General features: G+C 39.5%; 1 protein-coding gene across 3 annotated transcripts in view; it reads left to right on the top strand.

Moving 5' to 3' along the window:
- The first annotated feature begins 459 nt into the window (after window positions 1-459).
- Window positions 460-11,711, top strand: part of LOC132391140 (F-BAR and double SH3 domains protein 2-like) — a 245,080-nt gene continuing 233,828 nt past the window's right edge. For 2 of the 3 annotated variants that reach the window (XM_059963959.1, XM_059963958.1), the window contains exons 1-2: window positions 465-883; window positions 1,722-1,819. In XM_059963959.1, the coding sequence (XP_059819942.1) occupies window positions 863-883; window positions 1,722-1,819 (119 nt within the window). In that variant the 5' untranslated portion in view covers window positions 465-862. Of the gene's footprint in view, window positions 884-1,721; window positions 1,820-11,711 lie in introns of all 3 variants that reach the window. The other variant, XM_059963961.1, reaches the window with a different exon arrangement.

Below are 11,711 nucleotides of genomic sequence, written 5' to 3'. Positions count from 1 at the left end.
GTGAAAATGTAGGAATGTAGAAAATGCTGGAGGAACTCCATAGTATCCATGGAAAGGAATAAGCAGTCGACGTGCTGGCGAGACCCTTCCTCGGGACTCAATGAGGATGCGATTCCCAAATCCCCAAAAACGAATGTTTTAAAAAAATGGATTACTTCTTTTAATAGTTCGCACTGCTGCATATTGTTAAAATCCTTTCGTATTCTGGCTACTATGAAAGGAAATGTGGGCTGATTCAGGCCAGGTGCGTCTCAGCGCTGACAGGAAGACTGTTCGCTCCGACGGCTCCTACGCGCGTCCAACTAATCGATCTGGCCGAGACATCGGGGCGATCCAGCTCGATTGCATTCGCCCTTGGCGCCGGTTGCCTAACAACGGGCGAGGCCTGGTGCCTCCGAGCGGGGGCGTCTGTTGGACCGGATCGGCGTTTGACACGAAGACATTTTTGTGTGTGAGACGGAGAGAGGAGGTGTGGAGGGGGAGCGATGCCCGCCTCCCAGCTGCCTGCTTGAGAGCGCCGCCTCCACTGGCGGTCGCTGTTGTGCGGGTTGCTCGGTGCTTCATGCTCACCACCTCCCTGAACGGGGCTTGTTCTGCCTCTCTGAACTGACCGAGGAGGAAAATCATGGCGGTGCCGAACTGACGCCCCGCCAACGCGGAGCCAGGACGCGCTCACTCTCGTCCCCCCTACTCTGCCGCAGTTTCCTTCCCCTGCATCCCTCAACTGCTCCCCGTCCCCCCCGGCACTCTCTCAGCCTTCCTCCCTTTGGCGGCAGCGGTGGTTTTCCTTCTATCCCTTCCTCCCTGGGCTTTTCTCCTTAGCCGCCAACGTCGGATTTATGCTTCTCGCCAGTTCTTCGACATGCAGCCTCCTCCGAGAAAGGTGAGTGTGCTCCCCAACCAGACATCTTTATTCGCCGCTGTGAAGAAATGTCGTATGCGGGGTGGTGTGTGTGTGGGGGGGGGGGGGGAAGGAAAAATGTCTCCGGTGATCAGGAGCACCCTTTGGATTTACAGCTTGAATCAAAGCAGGAAAGTACGTTTAGCTTATCTGCCCGTTGAGCGAGGTGATATTCTTTTATTCGTTCACATAATTTATGTCGGAATGTAAATAAATAGGATGTGGGCTCACTCGGGTTTAAAAACCACGGTGATGGTAAGAGATTTACATGTGAAAGGAGGGGGTGTTATTTTTTTCTGAAGGCAGAGCGGTTGGTTTTTTTTTGGGAAACCAAACATTTCTTTTCGTGTATCGCACTCTGTCCAACTCAGTATCATGTACGCGTCGAAGTAGAGTCCAAAATGTGTACACATCTGCCCTTTAAAATGTTTGTAATCGGAATAGACGTTCATTGAAAGGCGCTTTATGGTATTTTAAAAAACTACCTTTTTAAATCAATGACTTTCTCGCAGAGTGAAATGTCACGAGGATATAATTTTCTAAAATTGTTTCTGTGACCAGCTGTACATTAAAATGTTCACAAGCTTTGTTGAAATGCTTTATATTATTTACATAGTTCGGGATACTGTATAACTGCATTTATAAATGATATAAGCATTTTATGGACACTAGCCTGTGTTTTGACATAAAATAGTACTAAATGTTGTGTTGTATGTTTTGCAAGTTCTGTCAAGGAAGTTGATGGATTCATTTGTAGCTTGATGAGTCCTTTGATTTGTATGGTTTTACTATCTGTTAAGGAAGTGTGTTCTTATCAAAGGTGAAAGTTACTCAAGAACTGAAAAACATCCATGCTGAGCAAATGACTAAACTTCAGGCAAAGCATCAAGGAGAATGTGATTTATTGGAAGATTTAAGGTAAGCTTTCCAATGTTTTATTTCGCTCTGATGGGAAAAAATCACAAATTGTGGCCACGTTATATTATATCATGATGTCAAGTTGTGTTATTTAACAGATGAGCCAAACTAAAAGTTCTACAATTATATTTTGATCATAACAAACAAATTGATAATCTGCATTGTTTTTCTTGGATTGAATTTGCTTATCTCTAACAACGAACTAGAGTTCACTTCTAATGACCTTCAGAATACTTACAGGTGTTTGAGTTGGATTTTCCAGCAACCTTCCTATGTTTTCATTTGTTCCTTAGAGTGAAATTTGGTCATATGTAAACCATTACAATGTGTAATCTTGATAAATTGCATTTATGTGTTCACTTTCTCGAAGAACTTAAAGCTGGAGGAGATCATTACGAGCCTTTCTCTTGTCCACCCTTCAATAACATCACAGCTGATCTCAATTACTGAGTCTCGACAAACATGTTGAATATAAAATTCCAAGCATTTGCAACACTCTGCACCTCTTCAACACAATCTCCTCCTTCCTAGAATGTTGTGATCAGAATTGCACATGATACTCCAGGAGTAGGCTAACCGATGTTTTATGAAGTCGTAACACAGAATCTCTGCTTTTATTTTCTTTGCCTATCTTCCTGAAGGCACGTATCCCTTTTTATTTTGTACTGCTGCTTTCAGGGATCTGTGGACTTTACCTCAGTGTCTCTCTGTTCGTCAGCATACTCTACGGCTCTACAATTTACTCTGTGTCTTTCCTTTATTTGACCTAAAATGCATCACTTCACACCTGTCAGTATTAAATTCCATCTGCCATTCCTCTATCCAATTTTCCAGTAGTTAAATATCATTTTGTAGCCTAGGATAATCCCTCACAATCTATAATACTACAAATCTTTGTCCCAATTACAAACTTACCAATCATGCATTTCACATCCAAGTCAATAATGTATATCACAAACATCATTGGTGGTCCTTTGGTATACCATTGGTCACATGCTTCCAATCAAAACAAGTTGCCATCCAACCTCTGACTCTAATACCAAGCCAAATATTGTAGCTTGAATCTCATGAGTCTAACCTTCTGGGTTAACCTACCATCTTGACACGTCAAGCAAGGGAAGCAGCATTGTGTTCATTAAAAACTAAAATAATCTCAAGACTACACCTATTTGGCTCTGTCATATCTGTCCTGATTATGACCATATCTGCTTCCTTTCCTACATTTATGAGCCTAATTCTCTATCTCCACCGCCCCCTCCCAACTGTCCAAGCAAAGATAGGACATCCCTTTTGCTTGCCTTCATCCCACTAGCCTCTACATAAAATGGTTTCTACTGCCTTGCCATGAGTCGGTCTTTTCAAATTGTTTAAGCATGCCAAAGTTTCTCTCACCACTGCCTCCACTGTTCATTTAACTATAGAATATACAAAGTTTAAGTTCAAGTTTAATTGTTGTTCAACCATATAATGTATACAGCTAAACAAAGCAGCCTTCCTCCAGGGCCAAGGTACAAAACACATTACATAGTCAAACACAGCACATATAATTGTGATATCACATAAGGTAACAAAGTAATGTTACACAAGTCCTTGAGTGGCATGGCCAGAATATTGATGGTGCATAGAATGTTATCCTGGAGTCACGTTTTTGCAAGAACAAGCAGACACCAGTTCCTCATTCTCACTGTGGATCAGCTGCAGACAAAGGCATTCAGCTTGGTGTCTTCCAGGGGGTGAACACTAGAGAACAGCAACAATGGGAAAGCCACCCTGCAGGGGCCAGTCCCCAACCCAGCATAATCCAGTTTTCCCACTGCATCTCTTTTCTCTCCTACACCGCCTCCGGTGCCTCCTTCTCTTGGTTGCTGTAACACTGCTGCATGAGAACCTGGTTCACGCATCAACCTGGGACACACAGATTTCTCCCCCCCCACCCCCCAACCAATGAACTGGACTTGCAGTATTTTGTATTACCATTGTCTAACAGGATCTTGCAAACACAAGCAAGATGTTTAAGATAAACATTTGCATCATTTGTTAGACCTGGAGAGGCTGCTGCGACCAAGTGCACTACCATCGTACCAGAACCTATTCTAGTATTTCCTCCTTTCCACCATCTAGGAATCAAACAGTTCTTACAGCTGAGGCAGCAGTTCGTTTGTTCTTCCAGTAGGTTGTTTTGCATTTGGCACTGACTGTGCTCTTCTCTACAATACAGAAACTAAACAAGGTGACTGCTCTGTAGAACATGCTGGTTCGGTCTTTAAAGGAGACCCTAAGCTTCCAGTTGCCAGTTATCTAATTCTCTATCCTACTCCCATGATTCTTGGCCACTTACACTGTTTCAGTGAAGTCTGACATTTCAAGGAACAGCACCTGATCTTCCATGCTGACATGATGTAACCCTTGGGTTTCAATGTTGACAATTTGGATAACCAACATTTATTGTTTGTAGCAGAACTGACCAATTTTAATGAAGGATTATCAGCCTGTGACAGTCTTTCTATCTTATTACCTGTTGACTATTTATAACATTTTACTTCAGTTCCCTGCAACTGTATCTTCAAGTTCCAGCATAGTTTTTTTTCATCTGCCTCGCTCATTCCCCACTAGACAGACTTGTTGTATTTAGCAAACATTCTATCTTCTGTTACCCAGCAAAGGTGTCAACCGGATTCTCCTAGTATCCATCCCATCACAGGCATTTGCTTTGTTCTCTTCTATCTACCTTACCTGTTCTCCACAACTTAGAATGCTTGTTTTTCTTTCTTCAATTATGGTGAAAAGTCATCAATCTGAATATCAGCCCAGTTTATCTTGCTGTGGATGCTACATGAAATACCAAATATCTCTAGGAATTCCTGTTTTAAAGTTTCCAGCATCTGTAGTTCTTAGCTTTCAGATTAAAAAAAAGTTTGCTGTAAACCACAATACAGATCACTAACAGAAAAGTGTGCATTTTGCAATGCTTCATTACAATTCAAATATCCTAAATGTTCTTCTGAAATAAATATATTGACTATTGCCTGTGTGATGTCTGAATATGTATTGTTGTTAAACTGAAACCCCATTTTTTTAAAAAAATGCTGTTCTATAAAAGATATAATCAACTGATAATGCACAAAGAATGCATAGTTGGAAGTGGTTTAGAATGTTATGAACCATTTCAATGTGCTTAAATTGTATTTGAGTTCTTAAATTGCGATAATGTAGTTCAAAAGACTCAAACATTTTCATGATCAACTTATTTATAAAGTAGTGTGTATATTTTTCCAAGTTGGGCAAAAACTAAATAAAATATTTTTTTAAGTAGTGTGCATTAATTTCCATTTTCCTCCCTTTTGGTTATAAGCTTTCCACTTTCTAGAAAGCTTTGATAGATAGACAGGACTATAGTGTTCAATTTTGTTATATTTAAATTATTTTGGGTAAAGGCTTTTTTTAAAAAGTACTAAAAATTAGTTCTTTTGTCTAATAATGCAAATATTATCATAACTCAATGGCTTATTTGTAAACTTTTAAAGTGATCTTGTCCATTAGTTACTTTGAGTTCTGTGTTCTGAGTAATTATTGAACACGTTACATGCTGATAATGTAAGTGTACTTGGAGTATCAGTAAGAGATTCAGAGATTTGTTAGTTTCATGTACTGGTTATTAAAAGTGCAATCATACTAACTTGCAGCCTTGGAATTGTGTAATTTTGAAACTTCATCCTAATTTAAGAAATAGAAGTAGCTGTAGATCATTTGACCCCCCCCCCCCCCACCATGAGATCATGGCTGATATTTGACATTGCCATTTTCATGCACTGGTCCCGTATCAGATTACCTTATCAGTTAAAAATAAATGTATTGATCTCAATATTGTTTATACTTGGGGACTGAGCGCTATAGGTCTTTTAACGTAATTATCTCTCATTCTTCTAAATTTTGGCATGTCTAGGCCCAGTCTGCTTAACCTCCTCTTGTACTCAAAGCCACGGTCCCAGGGCATTAATTGTTGAATGTTTAAGACAACATACTTTTGAGTTGTTTCTACATTTACACTTTAAGTTGCTTCAATTCTCAGAAGTCACTGGCATGTTGTCTTTTAAAACAATTAAGTACAGGCTGTCCCTGGAACATAGACAGGTAATACACACAAATGCAGACAGGATCTGTTTTTACAGATGTTTATATATTGGTTTTGTTTAGAAGTCAGAATGTACATAAAAATAACTTGACGTGATAACTATGCCTCCACAGTATTGTAATGAATTTCAACAAAAGGAAGAACCATTAATAAAAGTGGAGAGAGAAAACTAGTTCTGCCCTTTATAGGAACAAACGTGTGTTAAAATGGACTTTAGAACTTTATATTATGGGAAGTTATTTGTATGTAGGGGTATCCATAAGTTTTAAGTTCGTAACTCAGGGCAGACTATATCTGAAAAATCGTACAATGTTTTTATTATTATTGGGATCTACATGCCTGTTTTCTTTTTATTGGTTATTCCCCTGCATGAGTGTGTGCAAATTTCTCTTTCTTTTAACTTGGAATATGCTGGCCAAGTATTGCTGTTTGATTTCCAAATGTGCTTTGTTGCTGTGTACCACACAGAATGAGGGCAGAGGATAAACTTGCTGAGATTCCTTGATGCTATCTAATTCACCTATACTTCTATCATCAGTAAATTTAGCTACAAAGCTTTTGTTTCCTTCTCTACATCATGAATATAGATTATAAATAGTTGAGGCCCTAGTATAGATATTTGTGACATTCCATTAGTTACTGACTGTCAGTACAAAAATGACATATCTCCTGACACTACCCCCGCCCCTCCCCCCGGGCTATTGGTGCCAATATCTTATTCAATTCCCATATGTTGCTAGTTTGTGCAGTGACGTTTTGTGTTGCACCTTTTTGAACACCTTCCAGAAGTCCATTTTTACCTTTGTTCACCCTGTCTACTGCATTCTGAAAGAATCAGCAAATTTGTCAAAGCTACTTCACTTTCAGAGAAACATGTTGACTCTTCTTGATTGCCTCGTGATTTTCTACATGTCCTGCTATTAACTTCTAAATAATAGATTCCAACATTTTTCCCTATGACAAATGTTAGGCTAACTGGCCTATAGTTTCCTGCTTTCTGTTTGCCTCCTGTCATGAATAATTGCATTACATCTGCAATTTTCTAATCCACTGGGACCTCTCCAGAATCCAGAGAATTTTGATAGATTACAACCAGCTCATCCACACTCTACAGCCACTTCCTTTAAGACTCCAGGATGCAGGCCATTAGTTCCAAGGGACTTGTTGGACTTTAACTCTATTTTTTTTTTCTTTTTTTAATTTTAAGTTTCTCCTTCATGGATGCTCCTTAATCATGTTTTGGTTAGGATGTTTCAGTGTCTTCAATCATGGAGAATGTTACAAATCAATGTTTGGATTCGTAGTTACTCTTTTTCACATTATTAATTCTGCACTTATGTTCTCTAATAATCCAAAGCTTACTTTATTTTCCATATAAAGTTGTCACAGTTATAAGACTAGTTTTCACTCATCCTTCATTTTCTCCCTTTTTAAGTCTTTTGTTGGTTCTTAAAAAAAATCCCAATTCCCTCGCCTATCATTAATTTTCATAATATTATTTGCCTTTTCTTTCAGTTTAATGCCATCATTAATTTCCTTAGCTAGGCACAAAAGGTGCACCCTTAGAACCATTACTTCTCATTGGAATATACCTTTGCTGAGATTTATGATTTATGAAATGTCTTCTTAAATGTCTGTCAGAGCCGAATTAATAACTGGCTCTTATTTTCTTAGTCCATTTTAGCCTAGTCTGTCCTGATACCTTGGCATTAACTTTACAGTATATGTTTGAGACACTAGTTTTAGACTTGAAATTCTTACAGTTATATTGAAATTCTGCCGTGCCTTGATCATTTGTATTTGGAGAAACCCTTACTATTAAGATTTTTAATTAAGACCAGACTAGGAGCAACCAACCCATCAAGTCTGCACCAGCATTCATGTATGAACCTACCATGGAGGACCATGTTGAACTCCTTACTGGAAGTCCATATATACCAGATCCACTGTTCTACCTTCATCAATTTGTTCTGTTACTTCATGGACTCATTTAGACTTGTGAGGAACAACCCACCCCTTGCAAAGCCATGCCAGCTAACATTGATCAGCCCATGATTTTCCAAATGCTTTCAAATCCTGTCTCTAAGAATCCTCTCCAATAGGTTGCAGACCACTGATGTAAGACTCACTGATCTATAATTACCAGGATTATCCCTATTTTCTTTCTTGAACAAAGGAATAATATTTGCCAACGTCCAATCTTCTGCTACAACTTCAGTTGCTAGTGAAAACACAAAAATCATTGCCAAAGGTGCAGCAGTCTCTTACCTTGCTTCCTGTAATAATCTGGGGTATATCCCATTTGAACTCAGGATTTAAATATCCTAATGTTTTTCAAAAGTTCCGCTACATGCCCTTTCTTAAAGTTGACATGTTCTAGCATATTAGCCTATTCTGTGCTGTCTTCACATTCATCAAGGTCCCTCTCAGTGGTGAATACTGAAGTAGAGCATTCATTAAGGCTGCCAACTACCTCTCCGACTTTATCCCTGATTAGTCCTACCCTCACTCTAGTCATCCTTCTGTTCTTCATGTACATGTAGAACACCTTGGGGATTTCCTTGATCTTATTTGTCAAGTCTTTCTCATGTACCCTTCTAGCTCTCCTAAATCCCTTGTTCAACTCCCTCCTGGCTACCTTCCAGCTCTCCACAGCCCTGTCTGATCCTTGATTCCTAAACCTTAAGTATACTTTCTTCCTCTTGACAAGATGTTCTCTATCTCTATCACCCTATCATTTCCCTGCCTTGGTGGAACAAACCTCTTCAGAACCCCTTTCAGGTAACCTCTAAACCATCTCCACATTTCTGTTGTACATTTCTCTGTGTAGATTTGTTTGCAATTTACACATCTATGCTCCTTCCTAACAGCATCTCAATTTGCCCCCTCCCAGTTAAATACTTCCTTGTGCTGTTTGTTGCTATCCCTGTCTTAAGCTGATGGGTAAAGATCAGGCAGTTATGGACACTGTCTCTGAATTGCTCACCCATCAAGAGAGCTGTCACCTGACCAGGTTCATTGCCCAGTACCAGATGCAGTATGGCTTTTCCTTTAGTTGACCTGTCTACATATTATGTCAGGAATTCTTCCTAGACAGACCTAACAAATTCTTCCCCATCTAAATCTTTTGCATTGAGATGTCAGTCAATAACAGAGAAGTTGAAGTTGCCTATTATTAACCCTGTTATTTTGGTACTTTTCCAAAATCTGCCTCACAAGTGGTTTCTCACTGTCCATTAGCCATTCAGCCTTTGAGACAGCCACATCTCTAATGGCCACAACATCATAGTACAAGTTATTGTTCCATGAAATGAATCTCATCTATCCCTTTCATTATTTCTTATGTTTCTATAAGATCACTTCTTATTTTTCTGAATTCCAGCGAATATAGTCCCAACTGACTTAATTTCTCCTCATAGGCTGTATTTCTCAAGTATGGAGACCATTACTACATGCAGTACTCCGGCTGCTATCTCACAAGTACCTTGTGAAATTGCAGTATAACCTTTCCGCTCATAAATTTATTCTTTCCAACAATAAATGCCAAAATTCTGTCTGCCTTTCTTGTTAATTTTTGCACTAGCAAACCAATCTTTTGTGATTCATGCACAGACACTCCCAAGTTCCTCTGCATAATGGAATTTTACACTCTTACCATTTAAATAATAATCTGATCTTTTATTTTTCCATCCAAAGTGGATGGTCTTCCATTTAGCAGTGTTCTATTCCATCTTCCAGATCCTTGCTCACTCACTTAATCTATATCTCTCTGCAGACTCTCCACACTCTGCACTTTCCTTTTCCACTCAATTTAGTGTCTTCAATAAACTTGTATACCAAAAACATCTGTTTTATATGGAATGTGTATGGAATGATTTATCTGGATGGCATGTAAACAAAAGCTTAAGCTTTTCACTATATTTTGGGACACGTGATAATAATTGACAAATTATCTTTCTTCCTCACCTGTGCAGATGAGACTTATGGTTCTGTGTCTGCTTCTGACTGCACTATCCCAGGGAATAGTTATCCTTTCTGGCATCTAAAAGGGTAAAATATTTTTGTTAAAGGCATGAACTTGGGAGACTCCTGCAGTACCTTCCTACTCCACTTTGCCAGGTGGTAACTGATTCCTTCTACACCTACATACAAGGAAGCTACATTGTGATCATCTCTTTAAATATGCTCCAGCTTGGAAAACTGAAGTTCAAGCTTCCACAGTGGAGGCATTTTCTTTGTTCTTCGTTGTGTAGGTTACTGAAAGTGTCAATGACTTCATGGCACAGGATGCATGTTTCCACCTGGCTTAGTTGCCTTGCAATTTCCTGGTTTATTAGGTAATAATTTATAAAGTAGAAATTTAGTTGTTGTTAATACTCAAGTTCTTGCCAATCAGCTACCTATCTTGTGCCAATGATTAAGACAGTTACAGCATTTAAATTATGATTTAATAGCTTTAGGAGTTTAATTGGTTATTATGTTTTAATAGCTTTTAAATGTTTCTGAATGTCAAAGAAAATAAGAGCATTTTGTAAAAATTTGACAACTTTGGCAGGGTGTAGTTGGCTACAGGCTTTTTCTGGCCTACCCATGTATTCAATTATAGTGTTTAAGGCCCTGCTGCTCTGACAAGATTACTCTAAATTCAGATAAGGCATTATTGAATGTAAGCAGTAAGTGGCCCTCAGAGGGAGAAAGCTTAGTGTATATTTTTTGTCAATTTCATAACAGAAATCCTGTAAGTCAGAGTCTGGTCCATTTTTAAGCATGTAGGAAGGGAATAATGTATAATTGAAGATTTGTTAACACACAATATGAAATTATTAGTTCATTTCTTCAGTTTAGGGTGGTATATTTCTTCCTGTGGTTCATCTTATTTCATTACTCAGCCTAACAGTACTTGTTCTTGTATTTCGGTACCTTCTGCCTGATGGTTGGAGGTTAAGGAGATTGTGGATGAATGGGAGGGGCCCTTGACAATGCTGAGGGCTCTGTGAATGAAGCACTTCTGGTATATGTTCTGGATTTTGGGGAGGGGTTAGGGTGGGTTGTTGGGTAGAGAGAGACCACGATGATTTTCTCAGCAGTCCTCAATCCATTGTAGGGTCTTGTAGTCAGATACCTTGCAATTCCCATATCAGATAGTAGTTATTCCCATACAACTGGTCAGGACACTCAATGGTGCTCCAGTACAATATGGTACACTTCATTCTTCTCAGAAAGAGGAGGGGCAACTGTGCTTTGTTCACTAAAGGATTGTTGTTGAAGGGACCAAGTGAGATCGTCTGTGATGTGTACTCCAAGAAAGTTGGTGCTCCTGATTCTGTCCATTAAAGAGCCGTTGATATGCAGTAGGCAGTGGTCAGCATGCACCTACCTGGAGTCTACAATCTTTTTACTCTAGTCGACGGTAAGACTCAAGTTGTTTTCACACATCCATGAGCCACTCTACCTTCACTCTGTATGCCAGCTCATCATTGTTGCCGGTGAGGCCAACCCTCTGTTGTCAGGAACGAACATAATGATGTAGTTCAAGCTGGAATCCGCAATACAGTCGTACATCAGCAGTGTGAACAGTAGTGAGCTGAGCATGCACTCGTGGGAGGGCGGGGTGGTGGCTGGTGCTCAGCGTGACGGAGTTAGAGATGTTACTGCCGACAAGGACTGAATGAAGTCTCTCCATCAAGAAATCTAAGATCCAGCTATAGGTGTAGCAGACACCATTGTCCATGTGGGACTGGATTGAGTAGAGGGCAGATT

This window comes from Hypanus sabinus, chromosome 3, assembly GCF_030144855.1.
Source record: "Hypanus sabinus isolate sHypSab1 chromosome 3, sHypSab1.hap1, whole genome shotgun sequence".
NCBI lineage: Eukaryota > Metazoa > Chordata > Chondrichthyes > Myliobatiformes > Dasyatidae > Hypanus > Hypanus sabinus.
The sequence above is the reverse complement of the archived record's forward strand: the minus strand, read 5'-3'. Positions and strand labels throughout refer to the sequence as shown.